The 20,222-nt window shown below is 36.5% G+C and overlaps 2 protein-coding genes across 12 annotated transcripts in view; one reads left to right on the top strand and one right to left on the bottom strand.

Annotated features, from left to right (window-relative positions):
* The window catches only part of LOC145963056 (uncharacterized), a 368,536-nt gene that overhangs the window by 82,166 nt on the left and 266,148 nt on the right, over positions 1-20,222 (top strand). For all 7 annotated transcript variants that reach the window (XR_014436063.1, XR_014436062.1, XR_014436061.1 and 4 more), the window contains exon 4: positions 19,916-19,959. The gene's annotated coding sequence lies outside the window, so the exon portion shown is untranslated. The remainder of the gene's footprint in view (positions 1-19,915; positions 19,960-20,222) is intronic.
* Positions 1-20,222, bottom strand: part of LOC145963049 (discoidin domain-containing receptor 2) — a 250,006-nt gene that overhangs the window by 75,976 nt on the left and 153,808 nt on the right. The window contains exon 1 of one of the 5 annotated variants that reach the window (XM_083084657.1): positions 16,926-17,116. The exons of the other annotated variants lie outside the window; for them this stretch is intronic. Within the exon in view, the coding sequence (XP_082940783.1) occupies positions 16,926-17,053 (128 nt within the window). The 5' untranslated portion in view covers positions 17,054-17,116. Of the gene's footprint in view, positions 1-16,925; positions 17,117-20,222 lie in introns of those variants that run through there. 5 annotated transcript variants of the gene reach the window in all.

The raw sequence follows: 20,222 nt of genomic DNA, 5'->3' as shown, positions 1-20,222 counted from the left end.
CATGTTCTTTTGTAACGTAATGTAAGTTGCGTTAATGGATTTCGCGCGCGATCCCACTTTTCCCTTATCGCTACTGTAATATACGATGCAAAAAATATGTTACTAGAGTTAATAGCCACAACATTTTTCAATGTCAGTGCGTTAAGAAACGTCTAAAAGTCGATAATTCTGTCAATCGGTCTATACATTTTTCAATATACGAGTTACGCACATAATCGTGCTTAATTAATCACTTTTGTATGCATCGTAGATATATTAGCCGGCTGAATACTTTATAGAGCGATACTCTCGATTCACGTCTCCCCTTTGTATCTGCAGATATGTACGAGAGTGCTTATTGGTGTTTCATGTGATTTATCATTGCGAGATGAACGTGCGAGATAATGACGAGCAGGTGGAAAACGATCGTCTAAATGAGGATTATACATGCGAGAATCTTGTTGTCTACTCTTGAAAAATATGATTATTATCGAGATGATAACGTTTCATCTACGAAACAATGTAAACTATTATTCCGCAAAAATAAATAAATAAATTTTCGTTTCCCTTACCATAAAAAAATCCATCTCCAATTATTCTAAAAAAATGCCGTCAAAAATATCTGCCGATGGTTTTGAGACATCCCGTGTACAGGGAGATAGGAAGAATATTTGCGTACGTGCGCACACACCTATCGATTTCGTTATTATTTACAAAAACGAACGTAATGCAAATAAATGGATTTTCGATGAACGGGGTGAGCCGAAAAGTGCATACACCGCGAATCGATGCGCCGCAGGGGACACAAAGGCGGGTGGGAAACCGAATCGATGCACATATATGGATGCGCCGCTTATGCATCTATGCACATATAGAGTGTCCCAGAACTGTCGCTATATTTTCATCTAGTTGTTTCTGAGAAGTTTAACGCATCGAATGGTGTTCAATAAAAATGTGAAATTTCTCGATGACAAAAGATTTAAAAGAGATCGAACGTAGAATTGTTACATAAAGAAAGCTTTAAAATGAGAATGTCAATTTATTATTATCATATTACTAATTATTAAAATTTTTAAAAATAAATTTTTATATCTTAAAATGATACTGAATTAAAATTCATTCGCGAGATTGAGGAATAAGATTTCATTATTTATTTATTGGCGTCAAAAGTTAATTTTTTTACTCGCGATATAATACCTATTGATTTCTTGATACTGCAGAAATCACTATTACTACATTTTATTTTCTAATATCTATTATCGAAAGCAGAAAAGCGATAATTCCGAGACACCCAGTGTACGAATCTATCCCAATATACACGTATCGCTACCTTCTGCAATAAAATACAGTGAACGAACGTAAAACGCCGATGCGTCCGAGCGTAGCAAACAAAGAACAACAAGCAGCGACTCAGACTGGGCGATTTACATGCATAAACTGGCAGCCCTCGAATCCTATTTCGTCTATCCTATGTGCTGTACCTCTTCTATCGATCATATCGTAATAATTTCTAGATTGCTTTTACTTTTGGCAAGGTTTGTTATTCAATCGTCATGGCTCATTAAAAGCCAATGCTCTATGAATAATCCTTTAACAGAGCTCGTTAAAAAATTTGAACCATTAATCAAAAGGCCAGCGAGCGCGTGCGTGCAAGTATTGGCGTTTATTTTATAGACGTCCTTAGCTTTCGTAGTATTTCACCGGAACAGCCTGTTATCTTCAAACGCCTTTTAAAGGAGCCAGTTGAGTGATGTCGGACAAGCGAGAAGCAATAAAATCAAAGCGGTCTCTGACTTCTCCTAGTAAAAGAGTAGCACGGGAAATAAAAAGAAGAACAAGGTAGAGACGAAGGAAGATAAAGTGCACAAAGCAGAGAAAAGGAGTATTATAAGGGCTTGCTAAGATCGTGCCTTTTGCAGTTTTTGTGCGTTCTTAGAGGCAGTTAGGTACTATTAGAGTATCTTTTTAAGACACCAAGATAATAGCGTATCTTTGCGAGGTAATTGAAATTATATAGAGAAATCTGTCACGACTTTACATCTCTGTTTTTGTGATGTCTTTTCACTTGTACATAGACGGCGAGGCTTGAAAAGTGAAAGTGACGCTGAAACGTGGGAGAAATTTTATCAGACGTAATGCGAGAAAAGAGATTAACGCGCGCGATGTCTCATTCGCGCAAAAGTAACAAAGTGAAAGACTGCAGCGCCGGCAAAGTCGAAACGAGAACCGACGTTTCAAAGGGAGAAGAAGCAGCATCGTGGACGGGGGGAGGGTTAAACTTAAACCGAAGGCGGAGACTCTCGCGGTTCTTAAACTCCGCTTTTCATGTCGCCGTCGCGTCTTAATATTTCCGCGCACCCAGAATCTCTCGCGCGTCCTCGACGTACCCTTGGCTAAAACACTTGTTTAAACGTCACCGTGTACAAGCAAACACACGAACAAAGTACCGTCGAGTGGTTGGAGCGCAGCTCGATGTCTAAAGGATCTCTCAAACAGTTCATGGAATTAAGTTTATCTTTAGAAAAGCCGGCGCGTTTGTCGGATTATTATCAAAACTTAACATTCATTACTAACAGATCGAATGAGACGAAAGATACAATGGAATAACATATTTTAATTATCAAATTACAGTTATCCATTAGGTTGTTTGACATTATGAGAAGTGTCGCACATATGATTTATACAATTATTTTTAAGCTCAGTATGAGCGTAATGAGAAGATATCAAGGATTGAAATAATTTTAAACAAAAGTCGTTATAAAACTCATTTTATGATTAATATCGGCAAAATTAAAATATTTTATGTATATACGAGCCGCCTTTAATTAATAACCATTCATTGTCACGTATAAAAATGGCTAAAATTTTTTTGGTATTTCTTCAAATTGTAACGTTAAGGATTCTTTCAAGTTTTTTTTTGACGCGCTGTCGTTGCATCGCAAGCAGCTGCCAATCGCGAGTTATGACAAATGGCGAGGGGTTAATATTTCTGTTGGCACCGGATACAAAATCTGTCGGAATATTCTTTTTGCATCGCCGCGAATGAGAAATCACGTGGCACAACGATGAAAGCGAATCAAAACTATTAAGGCACCGTTGATGCTTGCCCGCTGGTGTTCTCTCGAAGCAGCTGGTCTAAAAGAAGAAACGTACGTTTGGTAGAGAGAACGTGGTGGATAAAGCGAGTCGGCTAGAAGGAGGCGAGGCGCCTCCGCGAACACTCCGACTTCTGTGCGCGCCTCCATTTCTCTCCTCGCATTCCATCACTACGCGTTCAGAGTGCCCTAACAAGCTTCTAATGAGGAACGGGTGTTATTCGTGTATCCGCCGCGGTACTTTTCCGCAATTACCATTTATCACATCTGCCCCTCGCCGTTTTGTGTCCTCCCCTCTTTTTCTCTCCCGGTCTCGTCACTTCTTCCGCTTCTTTCACACATTCGTTTTTTTTTTTATTTTCATTCCACACCGATAGGAAAGCTCTAACGGCAAAGATGAGATGACATATCCGCCACGCGCTGACCTCTTGTCTTTATACGCGATGCCGACGAGGCTCGAGAATCGTTTAAATGGTCGTAAATTGAGTTATGCAAATTTTTCACAGATTTCAATTTACAAGTTTTGAATTTTATATACATATATAATTATTTTAAATATCGTATTTTTTCTATATAAATTATTAGTTATTTTTTATCATTCTTATTTACTATTTAATGAATTTCTCGTATAAAGTTTTTCAAATTTACTAAATAATAAATAAAAATAAAAGTGGTAATAATTTAATATATAAAAGAAATACAATATTTAGAAAAATTATTAAAATTATTGATGAGACTGAATATTATACATTTTCTTTAATGTAGATAGATTGCAAAACAATCAGGAAATATTCACCTTGCAACGAGGTAATAAATTTGCATCGTCGCAGAATGTAGAAATGTCGAGTCACTAGTCGCAATTAATTCACGTCTTGAAAGGTTCGGTCGTATCTATCGAGATCAACGATCTGCCAGATAAGCCCGCGGAAACATTATTTATGCATGTAAACGAATAGGATAAGTACGTTAGAGCGTGCGGTATACACATCCATGAGATTTGCGCGCTAGAAATCTAATCGACTCGTATGTTAACGGTATGTTAATTTAAACGGATCCTGTAACTATCTTAAATTCGTTATTCGTTCGGCGGGGGAACCGAACCCGAGCTGTTCCAATTAGTTTTGATTCGAAATCGTTATCGGTTTATGCATCATGCATGCCGCGAGTTTGCGAAGGTAAATTCTGGCAAGGGTATACGTTTCTATACTAGTATTGATTATTACCAACGTTTTCGTGTGTTGTTCGCGTCGAGGTAATTTCCGATTTCCAAGTTTTCTCCGCTCGTCGACGCGAGCGTCGTTTCCCTTTGATCGAAACGAAAACGAAACGCAGAACGATAGCAAAAATAGCAGGGAAACGGTAAAGTAGGTCAGTCGTGGTCGGGAATGAGTTTTGCCGCAGTTTTGTCCAATATTTCGTTGGCGTTGAACTTAGGAATTTCCGATTCGACGATATCGTCCCGGTCGGTCAGATCGTATCTACGACTCGGCGAAAAGTCGGTCGAACTAGCGAACAATCGGTTAGCAAGAAGGGAGGAGGATAGAAAAATAAAAGGGATCCGTCTAGGGTATTGTTTTTCCGACATGGTTATTTCCTCTCAAAATTCCGTAAGATAGAATTCAAGAAATCTCTTCTCGGTTTTATTCTCGGCTCAGCTCTGATTTTACAGCTACCGGAAGCGAAACGATCGTAAGAAAGCAGGTCGAATGCTTAGGTAGAAATCGAAAATCAGTTTTACGCCGCCGCGATCAGCGTTTTCGACGACTGTCCTGGAGAATTTTCCCGACATTGTTTTACAGATGGTTCGTAACTCTGACTTTAATTCTGGTAGTTAAAACTCGCTCGCGGAACCGGCAGTCGTTTATTCGAGGAAGAAAAATGTGGCAGAGGTAAAATGCAAATCAGATAAGAGAATAGATTCGATAAAATTTTCTGTCAATAAAGATTCATGAATGTTTATAATTTTTCGTTATTACGATCAAAACATTTGAAAATATAAACCTTGAGAATAAAAAATACAAAGATTTATAAATACAAGTATTTATATCCAACAATTTATCATATAATCTCTCATCGTGAGAAAGGAATCTGCTGCAAACAGATCTTTCTTAAGCCCGTATCTGACAATGCAATTTTTTGTGCAACTTATTGCAGCGACTTAATTGCCGCAACTTAATAGTTGCAGCAATTATTTGAATGTTGATCACACTACAAGCAACTAAAATAAGGTTAACTGAATTATTGCCAACTACAGAACAAAATATATTACATACATTGACTAGCATTGACATTAACTAGTATCTGGCATTCATCAGCTGCCTATTCAGTTTAACCAACATTAAAAATTATGTTGGCAGTGATAAATTCTCTAAAAATATTACTACAATTGCATGCAACTAGTTGCCAGAATTAGGACTGGATCTAAATCTTGTGCAATCACTGCAACCAAATTGCTTTTCAAAATTGCATAGTGTGATATAGAAAAAATTGCTGCAATTTATCGCAGCAATCAAATTGCTGCAACAAATTGCATAGTCAGATACAGGCTTTACGAAAAATTAGATTAATTGCTTGTAAAACATATTTCGAATTCATATTGATATAAGTACGCTTTTTTTATCTGGTTGAAAAGCTACGATCTTAGCATGCTTTCATCCGCTTCAGTTATAATGCTAATTGATCGTCTCATTTATATCGATGACAATCATTTTGATTTTGACAATGGTCTTTCATGCCCATGATGGATGTTCCATTCTCCGACACGCGCTCGGTTCCCTCATCCGAGGATAATCGCGGGGCAGGAAAGGGTGAGAACGTGAAATTGATGAAGTAAGCGGTCGGGATGGCTGGAATCTGAAAATAGGGCAGGACCGAATCGAAAATCAAGTTTATACACGGACGCGCGTTCAACATCCGTTTTTAAAGTCCGGGGAAAACGCGAGGATTCTATCCGGCTGTCGCGCTATCGTTCCAGTCGGCTAGAGCGAATCTACGCCGTTGAAAAGTCGACCAGGCAGCTTCTACGGTCATTTCTTTAGAAAGGGTGGGGTGATAAGGGATGCGCTCGGGCAGGAATAGATCCAGGGATTCTCTCTCGAAACGGTTATTTCTCCGTTCATTAACTTTTACGGACTTCCTCCTCTAGCGAGTTCACGATTCTCGCTTAGTGTTTCTGCGACGGCTGCTTCGCGATTTTCAATGGCGTGCGACCTCATTACCGAAATGGCGCTCATTACCGTTGTAAGCGTGGCGGATAGACGATGGCGATGTTACTCTGAGAGAGAGGCAGGGGAAACCGGCTACAAGGGGGTGGCGAGTTTTGTTACAATGTCACACACCGGGGTACTCTTTGTAAAAAGGATCGCTCGCCTAATGACCACAAGTTATTCAGCTGCACATATAATCGTTGGAACGACGGGGGTGGGAAGGTGAGATATGGTACAAGAGAGGAACCGCTATTGAGACCGAGAACGCCGAGGATCCTACGATGAACGGAGTTTCGCGGATCTGAATAGGGAACGAGATTCTCGAGAAAACTCGACGGGAGCGATCATGCGTCTCGATTTGTACGCGTCGGATTCTCGGTGTTTTTTTTTTTTTTTTATATACGAATGTTCGCGCGAGACGCGCACGAAATGACCATCGCGAGAAATAGAAGAAAAGTCTGCCTTATATGAATACGGGAACAGAGACGGATAATTGAGTGGATGTTTAAATCTTTAAGTAGCGCGATATATTCACTCTTTATGTCGCCTACGCGGTCGTGTTTCTATTTCGGAATGTACGCTGCAGTTACTTCATCTAGCAAAATGTAGGTTTATTGTCAACGGCGTGCACGTAAACAAATTTTCATTTAGCTCGCGGTACTCATCAAGCTCGCGCTGCAATGTGCATCATCTTTCGTAGATGCAAAAACTACATTCCGCGCATGGTGCTTGTATTAAATATTGTATAATTTGCACAATGTTTTTTGGAGTATAAAAATAGCAGTTTTTCTTAATTAGAATATTTAATTAAGATTCTCTTCAATCGATAGAATATTTCAGTTCATTTAATCGAGAAGTTTTGTAAGCTAATGAATAAAATTAATTAAATAATATAAAGCAGTTTGAAAAACGGGAAGCAGATCGCATTTTCCTTCGAATGATGAGAAAACATTGATTCTCGAGAGTCTTCTCGTTCGCTTTGCTTTTTTTCGCCATTTCGTACCAGGCACTTTCAAGAAAAATTCGATCGATCCTCGCATATCCGAGGAGAATGGAAAGAATCTTATCGGTGACATACCGAACGTCTCCCTCTCCTCCTGAATGTAATTCGCGGAGCATATCGATAATCAAGACCCCAAGAGCTAAGAGAGATTGAACATCAAGTTGGTACGCGTGCACAGATCCAAGAGGGAATGGTATTTGGCGGAACTTCAACAATGCTTTCCCTTCTCGCTCGCTGTTCGCCGGGCGTCAGCGCGTCGCGTCCGTGTTAAATAACAATGGGATCGCGCAAGTGGGACTACTCGAAAACATTTGCCCGTTTCCTCGTCCCCGTCCCTCCTTTTGTCGCGATTCATTCGGGCTTCCGCATAATGACGCCTCGCGTCTATGGAGCAGCCACAGTCGCATTCACCAAGGGGAAAAGGGCCGCCATGTAGTGTCTCGTCGCGGTGCGTCGCCTCGCCTCGCCTCGCCTCGCCTTCCGTCCTTTCCTTTTCCGGCGGTTTAATTGTTGCGCTAACATTTGCCTCGCGGGTATCGGCTCGACTAAGGGGCACAGGAACAACATCGTCATGTAAATAATACGATTACGACCAAGGTAACGCATATTGATTCGGGGTCGTCTCGTCTGGCTAACGATTCCTTCTATTTTGGATCTGTTACCGATATGCGTAAAATTTATTTTTCACCGAGGGTTAAAGATATTACTTGCATCAAGTAAATTATGTTACATATTTTATATAGTAGTCAATGCATACGTCTTCTCGAACGCATTAGATTTTCAAACATTAATTAATTTTTTTTACCATTATGTAGAATTCATCTCTCAGTTTATTCTATCAACGGTAATGATGTAAATATCAATTTACTGTAAACATATATATTTGCCGAAATATCGTGCATATTTGTTAAATTATATAATTAATGATATATAATATAATGTTTATTTAACAATATAATATATCCTAAATGATGTAGTAATTGTAAAGCCTTTGAATACATTTAACAATTACATTTGCTCGCTATGGCCAAAAATTTATTCATTAGGATCAGGTTGACCCTATCGTACCGTCGTAAGGCTAATATGCCATAAGGCCTGTTTACCTAAACCAAATTTGCATTCGCGAATATTATGTCCACACGGTTTATATATGATCGGTATATTGTATAAAATCAAAATACGGGCGCGTAATTGCACGCAATTTCATACTGGAAACATATATCGCACTGAAAATAGCTAAATTTATCGACAGTTCAGCAATCGCTTTTCGCGAGAAGATAAAAGGCGGTTCTTTGTACGATCGCGTCGCGTCGAACAATATTTTCGATTTTCAATTTTGCTCGTAATCAATTGCGAAATTACGAAATGATTGTTTCCGCAAGACTCGGATATCCGACGGCTACGCCCATGGCTCGGTACACACGCCTACGTGCATGCGGTCCGGTACACGGTCGAATAAATCGGGGAAGAGTTTGTGCAAGCCGGTCTCTCATTAGGTTAGAGCAAATTAGCACGCGAACCCAAACACACGCCAGTTAGACCCGGCGCGCGGCCCCGTCGAGCCACCCCCGCGACCTCTCTGGGGAGACGTTCCGTTTCGAGATTGATTATCCCCTATCGGCTCGTGCGCAGCGTTTCCTCCGAAACTTAGCGGTACCGGCATCGATAATGCCGAGAGAGAACAAGCCCCGAACGAGCGCGAGGACGGTTGTTTCGGGCGAGCAGGAAGTGCGGAGACCGTAAATTTTCCCTCGGTCCGGATCATAGACCGCGCCAAGGATATACAAAGCGAGTATGCCGCGGTCGGATAAGCTTCGCGGCATACGGTCGATCAATCGACGACGACTATCCCCTTCCCTCCTCTTCTACCCCGTCTCTCGTGTAAGGCGCTTCCTCATTCTTCGGAGAGTTTCAGACAGTTTGTTTAACTTTCCGTCCCACGGTTATCGCGGGGAGCAAGCCAGAGGAAGCTTTATCAGTTATGCGGTAATTACTTTCCGGGATATTGTCATCGGTTTTTCGCGCTTTATTAAATAAACAACTTATTGCGCGAGATGTAAACCTCGACGAGATTTTATTGCGAGGGAACTCGGGGGCTACCTTTCGCTAACCGGTACTCTTTTCCGCCACAACGCGCGTTATTATTCACTCGGAGCCCTCCGCGGTGCAATCAAGTTATTCGCGAGTAAAACAAATCTCCCGACTTCGCGTTTCTGAAGAGATGCGCTGCAAAAAAAAGGAAAGGAGAGAAAAAAGAAACTTTGCATTTATTGCGTACCGACCGGATAGGATAGGAAATAATAAGAGAGAACGACTACAAAGGGAGAGGGGGAGGGATAATTGGAGGGATGCGCAGGCATTCTTGCCTTCATGTATGCGAGTGTATGTAATTTCAAGAGAGTCGTGTAAATGTCGGTGGAAAAATTAGTGTCTCTAGACACATATCACGGGAGATGACATTGATAAGTCGTGAAAGAGAAATGTGTTCCGGGAATAGCGAGAGAGGACGGGAAGATTGCGATGAAGGAAAAGAGGGAATGCTCGAGAAGGGGCCGGAGACTATCAAATCGGATTTCCAAAGCTCAGTTAATGTATACGATTTCCACGGGGCGAATTACCGGGCAAAAAGCGAGGGGCGGAACGCGAGGGGGCGGTTTCCTGCGACTGAGATCGACCACATAACTTTGAGATTAATTAAATTTAAGCGCTGTTAAAAGGATTAATTAGTAGTACGTACTTCTGCGAGGACACCGAAGCGCTCGGCGCAGAATTATGCCGAGACGAAAGTTTCGCCGAAGAGGGGTGAGTCGACGGTTGAAGTTAGGGGTTCGTTTGCGCTGCCCGAAGCTTTGGAGACTTGGACAGTTGGTTCCGAGCGAATAGCTCGAGCGTCGTATCAATTGCAACTGTAAATGTTTTGCGAAAGATATTTCCAGGAAAATTAATAACGGGACGCAAGAGAAAGACGGGAGTAACGCGATTATGTTTGAGAAAAATTAGTAATACTTCGAGTTTGCAAATCAAATTTGTGACTTTTACAAGTTATTATTATTAAATTTTATAGCGAAGAAAGTATTACACAAAATTAACACTGGAATTGTAAGAAAATATTAAAATACGAAAATGTGTTAAACTACGAAAATATATATTAAATATCATAGATATCTCTCTTGGCTATGAAAGATAAAACCGACCATTATCATCGAATCTATAGCCTAAATAATAACAATGAAAATGTACTATATCGCATTGGCTATTGTAGCGCCAATCTATTGTTAATCCGAAGTTCTCAGGTATTATCTTACTAAATATGCTGCCTAGCTGCGCGCGAAAGTGATATGAGCAAGAACCATTCACAAGCCCGAGTACCTTGTACTTATACCTCGCAGGAGTAACGGTTGAAGTACTCTCCAAAGCGGGCGGATCTAATGTCGAACGGCTCAGTGTCGAAACAGCCAATTCCAGTCTGTTAAGTATGCTTCGCGGTTTGAGGACTAATACTTGTGTGCCGGGACGTTACTAGCTGGCCAGAGCATCTCGTCGAGCGCGTTATACGGAGAAGTTCAATTGCGAAAGGATTGCGTTCGTATTCTCAAGTCTGTTTACGATCCGAAGGACTGGGAAAGGTATTTCAATGATCGCCTGTAAGCCTAAATTATCTAGCCAGTTTCCTCGAGAGACTGCAATTTTTCGCATAAAATTACAAAAGCTAGCGTTTAAAGATAGTGTTTAAAGATGAGCGTTTTATAATAAGATTTATTTTTATCGAGTTCAAGGCGAGGCATGCAAGACAGATAAAATATCATTTCAAAATTATATAGATTATTATATCATACATACATATTTAGGAAGAAGAATTATTTCAATTTTTTCAATTTATTGCACGACGGAAAAAGCTCGAGCCGTGATTAAAGAGAAACTGGATGAATCAGTTACGTCAAAAGTAAATAGATCTAATGCATTTCGAGATTAATTTGACATTGCGCAAAGCTTTTACGTAGCCTTTTAAATTATAAAATTAATAATTTATAATTTAAAGTAAAGATTTATCCTCAAATTAAAATTTTTATTTTAATGAATTTTTCTATACAATAGTTATTATATCGCCACTATAAAAAAGTTAGTTCGATATAACATAATATATTTATAATTTTGAAATTAACTCATATCTTGCAACAGATTTTTATTTTAATTTACAAATTAATTAATTATTAGTTTTATATTTTAAAAGGTTAAAAATGCTTGATAAATTCATAAATCTCGAAATGAATTAGATTTATTAACTTTTGACGTAGCTGATCTGTCAAGTTCCTCCTTAATACACGAGTGCGTAAAGAACGTTAACAAAATCAACTTTTTGTCTCTATCTAAACACGAGCGATCCAATCCATGCATGATCCGTAAAAGAGAAAAAAAAAGATATTACAGCGGATTATATAACAGCGGACGAAGATCGTTTGCTAATCGTTTAAAATATTTAATTCTGTGCACACAAAGAGTGATCTACCGATAATCGACGTTAATGATATTCGATTGCCTTTGGTTATCCATTATTTGACCGGTACGAGCGAACAAGAGGTCTCCGGCGGATCGCTTTCAAGGCACGTCTCGGAAATTTTCATCCCCACTGTTTACTTAGCTCGCGCGGAAAGGGAGGGCAACTTCCGATTGTGTAGACTTCGCAGCTCGGCGAAAAGTCGCGGTTCTCATCGTCTTTCCCACCCCGCTGATTCTCGTACGCATTCTTGCTTCCTACCATTCGCCGTCGCTGCTAGAATAGTAAATAAGAATGGGCCCACCGCGTCCTTTTCGCCCGTATAACGTTCATTTTACCCGGGGAATGTCGAGAATGGCGCCCGAGAAAGGACGCGGAAACGAAGGCAAAGTGAAAGGGAGCGAAAAGGGAGAAGGGGGATGCGCAACGACGGGAAAGAGGGCGAAAGAGTGAGCGGCGTGGCCCAAGACAGCGGGGACATTGTTCAAATTGCGGAGAGTGGAGACATCGATCACTGTGGTGCCGCCGCAGCTGAGCCTTCGGGGACAGACACAAGCGATCTAACCGTCCCTCTTCTTCCTCCTCTTCAACCTCTTCCTCCTCCGTTCCCGTCTCTCACCCTCATTCTTTCTCTCTCTGTCTTTCTCTTTACGGGAAGTCTAATGATTTCTTTTTCCGTCAGATGTATTAAAAATTTGTTTTATTAAAATCTTTATATCTTTGGAATTTTAGGCATTAAACGGTTCTAGATATCGATCCTCTTTCGAATTTTATTCTCATGCGAGAATTAATTTAGGTATAATAAACGCCTTCATTGTTTTTCTTTGTCTTTACGAATTTAACGATTCCTCTTTTTTCCGCTAGATTATCATATATTAAAAATTTATTTTATTAATCATTATATTAAAATCATTATATTTTTGGAATTTTACGCATTGAACGGTTCTAAATATTAATTATTTAGATTTTTTATTCCGTTACGAAAATTAATTTAGATGTAATGAACAATTTTTCTTCTCTTTCCATTCTTTTTGCGTTTTTTTTTCTTTTTTCACTCTTATCTATAGGAACGATGCATTCGGAAACACCGGATGCTGATCTCTAGGAGCGTCCATTCTTCTCTCGTCACAATCGACGTTAAGCATCATTCCTGAACTTTCATCTGTGCATAGCTTTCATCGAATCGATACGTCTCGCGTTCGAGGATCGGTCAATATTCACGAGAGATCGAGCGGCGAAATTCGTACGGCAGAAAGATCTACCATCTACCGTAGGATGGAAAGCCATGAATCAGAGACTAACTCTTCCGGGATGTGCGAGTTAAACTTTTATTTCCGTCGAGTTTGCATGCGCGACGCGACGTGGCCGCTTCGCCATCGGCCGACTCTGGATTATGCTCGCGTATTTTTTACATGTAAACGTCGCGCGACTGTCAAAAATGGAAATAACTTGGCGCTCCTGTTACGTACATTTTTACAGCTTGCGATCTGTATTTGTGCAGATAACGAAATCTAATAACGATTTTGCGAATCAAAATAGATTAAAGTATTGACACGAACATTTCTCGATTTACATTTATCGATAATGGATGTATCGAAGAGAAAATGTTGCAAAATCCTTGGTATTTAGTCCCGTCAACTTAAAAAGCGAAATCGATATCTGGAAACATCGATCGCCTCGACTAATCCGACTTGAGAATACGCGTCACGTTGACCGTTGCCACGAGTCATGTATTCTAAATCCAGATAGGTATAAGTGGCAAAAAAGCTTGACGAATAGAAGCGCAGCGTGAATGCTGATTTGTGCACAAACGGCCTCGCTTTTTCCGTCTGGCGTTTCTGCCAGTCGACGGAAACAAAAAATTCTTGCGCGCATCCGGGAAAAAAAATAAAAAAACGGGGCGTCGACCGACGAGACACTGCTCGCTCTCGCACACGTCGCATCGGATAGCAACACGAGCAAGAGCCAGGGACTGGAGCATCCAATCCTAATAACGTTGAAATTTTTATACTCCGACATGGACGAATAAATTCTTGGATCTCGGCCAGTATAGTGCTCTTCCCCTCCATCTCGTCTTTTCCAACGCGATGCACGCTCTCCTTTCCCCTCGTTCTCTGATTTATTCGAGATCTATTCCGGTATTTATCTCCCTATCGAATACGACGTCGATTTGCTTGAATATTCAAGGGCGCTTTGTGCCATCTCCTTGCGTCATTCGGTTATTAGGTGCTCTACTTTCGCTCGGGATTGGCGATAATTGCCGCGACGAATTATTGATCGGTGATTGGTTCTTAGGCCAATTATCGAGAATGATAGTTTCCTGTAAGACGCTCGAGCTGTTCTGATTAATTACGCAAAGCCGCAAAAGACATTTCGCTTTTACAAGCATGCCGCGAGCATGGTTCCTTTGCCGTCTGACGTGAAATAAAACGGACTCCCAGAGTAAATGAATTTTTTCTCTTTTCTCCCTTTTCTCTCTCTTTTTCTTTCTGGCATTATTTATTTCATCTCGGCGTCTAGAACTGATCCGATTCTGTGTGTGTGTATGTATGTGTATGTGTATATATGTATTTGCGAGTGCTGTTTATAAAATATCTATTTGCTTTGTTCTGTTTCACTCAGTTCTTTCGTTGGTATTTTCGTTATGGGAAATCAAATTCGAATATATAACTCTCTTTTTGCTTATTTCTTATTTTAATAAACTTATTACTCTGACCAATTATCAGGAAATTGATATTAATTGATTTTAATTAGACGTTGATTTATTTTACTAGCATATAGTATTTTTTTACCTTCAAAAAACATTTATAACAAGTTGTAAACAGGAACATAAATATATGAGAAATATATGTTAATTAATTACTTAGGTTTCAAAGATATTAAATTTTTATGCATATGCACTAATATAGATATATAAATTTAATATCTTTGAATCTAAATCTAAGCAATTGTAATATGAATTGACTAACTGCAGTAAAATATGATTATTAGAAATAAAGAAGTAAGAAGTTAACGATATAAGTTAGATATATCAACTTTTTTCCTAAATTAATTGTTAATAGTCAATTGTTAATTGTTAATGTCAAAGTAAATAATCTTAATTTTGAATTTATTGCTCGTGAAATAAAAAATAATCGAAACTACTAAACGCTCTTATCGCTATAAGAACAAATTATGTTAATACGATTAATAATTTCTTTAATTTCTTTAAATATATATTAATACGTTTAAAAAAAAAAAAAAAAAAATTATTTATTCTTGAAATATGCCAATACTTTATTTTACTGCTTCCATTTAATTTAAAAAAACGAACCGAATATGTTACGATATTAAAGCTTGTTGTATGAAATATGTCAAAAAATTGTTCTTTGCACTTCAGTAATCAAATTTTAATTATTCTCATTACATTATTCCCGATTTTAATACTTGTGAAATAAGTTTTCAATTGAAAATGTGTTTATTACATTGGAATTATAGACTGCAATGGTTTACAAAATACAAATATATTTAAATTATATAAAGTGACATTCAAAGGAATTAACATATTCAAAACAAATTATACACAATTAATTTTTTATTTATTTCTCGTTAGAAAGTAATAAAATAATTATACATACATATACAGGGTGAATCAAAAGTATTAAAAATTTTAAAGTGAATTAAAAGTTTTAAAAATTTGTGAGCGTGTTCCTGGATAAAAAGGAAGAACAAATGTTCATATGAACATATGGTCGCAAATGCTTTGTTGTCGAGATAATGGACATAAATCAGCAGTATCAAATAATGCTTTATTTGAACGTTTACAATTTTGTTATTGTTGTTTGTTTTTTTTTGTTTTTTTTTTTGGTTGGTAGTGTGGTTTGGTTTGGTTGGATGGGGGGGGGGGGGTAGGGGGTGGTGGGACATGTAGAACATCTCTTATAAACAACAATAACAAAATTGTAAACGTTCAAATAAAGCATTATTTGATACTGCTGATTTATGTCCATTATCTCGACAACAAAGCATTTGCGACCATATGTTCATATGAACATTTGTTCTTCCTTTTTATCCAGGAACACGCTCACAAATTTTTAAAACATACTTTTGACTCACCCTGTATATATATATATATATATATATATATATATATATATAATTCTTTACTTAAAAAAATTAAATTCTTATTTATTATATTTCTTGTGTAAATTTATCTTCCAATTTTGTTCAAAAATCCTACACGCGCAATTATTTTATTACTTTCTAACGAGAAATAAATAAAAAATTAATTGTATATAATTTGTTTTGAATATGTTAATTCCTTTGAATGTCACTTTATATAATTTAAATATATTTGTATTTTATAAATCATTGCATTCTATAATTCCATTGTAATAAACACATTTTCAAACTGAAAACTTATTTCACAAGTATTAAAATCGGGAATAATATATATACAGGGTGTCCCAGACCACCCGTACACCCCTTTTAAAATGAAAATAAATGGCTTTTGTTAAAAATCGCAAACAATTTTTAAGTAAATCGGGTACGCTCTATCAAATAGTGATATTTTCAACTTTTGATTCCGACCGGAAATACGCCATCCGGATCGGAAGTTGAATTTTTTTAGGGGAACATGGTACTTTTTATTACAGATTCGAATTGTACGTGAAAAAATAAAAAACTTTTGTATCAAACGTTTTTTCTGAAAGTGCCTCTGTCAATCTTAAAATTGACCTTGAAAGTAACTGTGATGAACTTTCAATAATTAATATTTCTATTATTATTACAAAAATCGTTACATGGAATAGAATTTCTTTATTTAATTTACTGCGCTCTACCTCCTCACAAGTGCGTGAGCTCATGCTCAGGGACACCCTGTATATATATATATATATATATATATATATATATATATAAAATAATGTTAATAAATTTATATTATTCATATATTATAAATATTTTACCCATATATATTTTAAAATAAGATTTAGAGAATATTTCATATTTCATATAAAATGATATTAAAGTCATTGCCGTGAATATAAAAACTATTAATTTTTGAGAAAAGGAATAATAATAAATTCGATTTGTTTTCTTATGTTCTGGAGAAAATAACAAATCGATTTTCATCGAATAATAAATTAACAAAATTGTAACTTGCTCACCTGATAGTTGCTTTATCACCATCTGATGTCTTCCCGGACCTTTCCCTCTTTTCTCCATGCGGTTTATTCTTTGTAGCTCCTTTATGGCACTCACACTCACTCGCGAAAATACGATTAATTACGATCATGCTCGTATTAATCGACAAAAATACGATTATATGGCACTTTATACAGTTACGACGTTTTTCAATCACATTTTATATTTTATATCACGATAAAAGAACGCGAAAATCATGTACGTCGAAAAATACCACGTACATACACTGAAAAGTCGCGTACTATTACTTTCTTATTCGCTGCGTGAATGATACGGCAAGGTAACCGCTTGTAAACAATACGCGTGACTATGGCGCACGAAAACTTTCCCCCTCTCAAACGCTTTCGCGAGGCGAAATACCATTACCAGTGGACGATTCATTGACGCAATAAAATATTTTTATATTAACGAACTACAAATAAGTATATACAGTATATTCCAATTATTTTCAACTTAATTATTCATAAACAATGATGTCAAGATTTTTCATTACTTGAATCGAGATTCTACGATTTATATATTATTATAAACCATCAATTCGAAAATGAGAGATGGATAAATTACATTTAAATCGACGAAAATATGTTTCGAATCTAAATGTTAAAGAACCAATTATCGTCCGCAATGAAACGATAATTTACAATTTCTATTTTTTATCGTTTCTTAGCGTATGAAACATACATATACACATCGCACGAAATATGTATTTGCTTTGATAAATTCCTCCATTCGCCTTGGTATGTTTACGAGTCATTAATTACGAGAATTAATTAATCGAATAATTGATCGACTAATTATAATTTGTAAGCATGCCAAGACAACGAAGAGAAATTTATCAAAGCAGATATTTCATGTACAACAATTCAAGTAGGAATCAAAACGATAAGAAATAGGAATTATAAATTACCGTTGCATTGTGGACGATAATTGTTTCTGTAAATTATGTTTTGTCTTGAATCATTTTGATTTTTAGATGTATAATCCGTCTCTCATTTTTTCCTTGTTAGCGTACAATAATATACGAGAAGTAAAATAAATCAAGTAATGAAAAGTGAAATTAACGTCATTTATATGAATAATTATATATATATAATTTTAAATTTTGAGAAAGGAACAGAATACGTTCTGTATCGTAGCGCGTTAAATATTATACTAAACTAAATTGTTATGAAATTCGCTCATCGTGCTATTGTTTATAACCAGTCGCCTCGTGAAGGTCGCGCGGTAACGAGAAGTAACGCGTGACGTCAGTATGTGTCGTCATCTGGGGTAGGTCGCGTGTGTAGTACGTGACTCAATGTGTGTCGTCGCAATGTCTTTCGTAGATGACCTTCGCGTTCTCCCGTCGCAATACAAAATAAAGCGCGATTAAATTTAAGAAGGAACAAAATATATTCTGTACACATACTTGTGGCTCGTTAAATTACTTATGATGATAAACAAACTATTATGGTATTCTCGATCAGTGATGCCAGATTCCGGCCTTTCGGTAGCGCATGGAAGGGGTAATAGAAGGAGACAAAACATGATTTTCTCGCAGAGAAGAGCGAGAGAAAATCATGTTTTGTCTCCTCCATGCTACCGCATGCTACCAAAAGGCCGGAATCTGGCATCACTGTTCTCGATGTTCGCGCGGCGGCTTATTATTTACAAGCAGTCATCTTGTCGGAGCGAAACTTGAACGTAGTAAAGTAGTGACGTGATATCGTCTCGAAGTTGTATGTAATACGTAATAATGTATCTCGATGTGTCTCGTCATATTTTTCGAAATGATTTTCTTGTCGCGATACAAAATAAAATGCGATTAATGTCATAAATGTAATAGGTAAAAAAGTGCCATATGATCATCATATTCTTGCAATATGCGCAATCATAATGAACCGCGTTTTTGCGAGTAAGTGAAGTGCCATAAAGGGAGCAGTAAAGGACACACGAGAGAGCAGGAGGAGACCCGGGGAGGCATCGGGCAACAGCGGAGCAACTCGAGTAATTTATATAGTTTTATTATTTTATTATTCATATATTATTCTTTATTCGTATCTTTGCGGTAGTGATTCAATTTAAAAATCTTTCTCCTCTGTCTCTCTCTCTCTCTCCCTCCCTTCCTCTCTCTCTCTCTCTCTTTCTCTCTCTCTCTCTTTCTCATTATATAGGCTATAAAATATTCCAGATCTTATTTTATGAAATATTATTATATTTTATATAATATAAAATTTTTATTTTATTTTGTTAGATATTTATATATATAAACATTTCAATCATTATATGTGTGTAAGATATATATATATTCTTTTAGATATATATATAAAAATTGAATTTGATTTAACGTTACATGAAAACTTCTGTTTAAAACAAATGTTTTGGAAATTTTATAATTTTGTTGTTATTTTTTATTTATTTAAAAGGATGAATAAAATAATATAATAGATTTTCATACATATATTTCATATAAAATATTGTACTTTATTTTGTATTGTATTTTATTTTGTTAAATGCTCATATATACGTATAAATTCATTTCAACATTGTACGTGTGTAAGATATATATATTTTCTATATGTATGTAAAAATTAAATTTTCATTTATCACATCACAAGTTTATATCATAAAAGCTTATGTTTCAAATAAATTTTATAGATATTTTATAATTTTTTTATTACTCTTTATTTATTTAAAAGCATGAATAAAATATATTTTTTTATATCTTTGTATATATAATATAAAAAATATTCTACATTTTAGTTTATTACTTATACATATATATGTATTCTAAGATTTATAATATTTTTTAGATTATACATATATATAAGCAAATTTTTTCGAAATTTTATAATTTTTTTTATTACTTTTTATTTTTTTTGAAAAGTTAATTATGCGCAATAATTATTTTTTAAAATATTAATTATTTTGAATATATCTTTATATAATTTAGATACATATTTGTATTTTACAGATCGATGTATTGTGTTCTACAATTCTATCGTTCACATCGTATCGGTGAGTGTTAAATTTTTATTTATTATAATCTTGGAATTATCTACTAAATATTATGTTACAAAAATTCGTAAAAATTTTAATTTGCAATGATACAGCAATTAGATTATCTGCATTATTCTTAGAAATTAATTAAATAATTGAACAATGTGCATATATATATGCGAATGTCTCGATATTCGCAAAATTTTATATATTATAGTAAAACAATTACCCGAAAAATTAAATAATAAAAATATTTGAAAATTTATTATTTTAATCAGTAT

The sequence above is a fragment of the Camponotus vicinus genome, unplaced genomic scaffold (genome assembly GCF_025532165.1).
Source record: "Camponotus vicinus isolate PSW18456_S1 unplaced genomic scaffold, iyCamVici1.0 SCAF_12, whole genome shotgun sequence".
Taxonomy (NCBI): Eukaryota; Metazoa; Arthropoda; class Insecta; order Hymenoptera; family Formicidae; genus Camponotus; species Camponotus vicinus.
The sequence above is the reverse complement of the archived record's forward strand: the minus strand, read 5'-3'. Positions and strand labels throughout refer to the sequence as shown.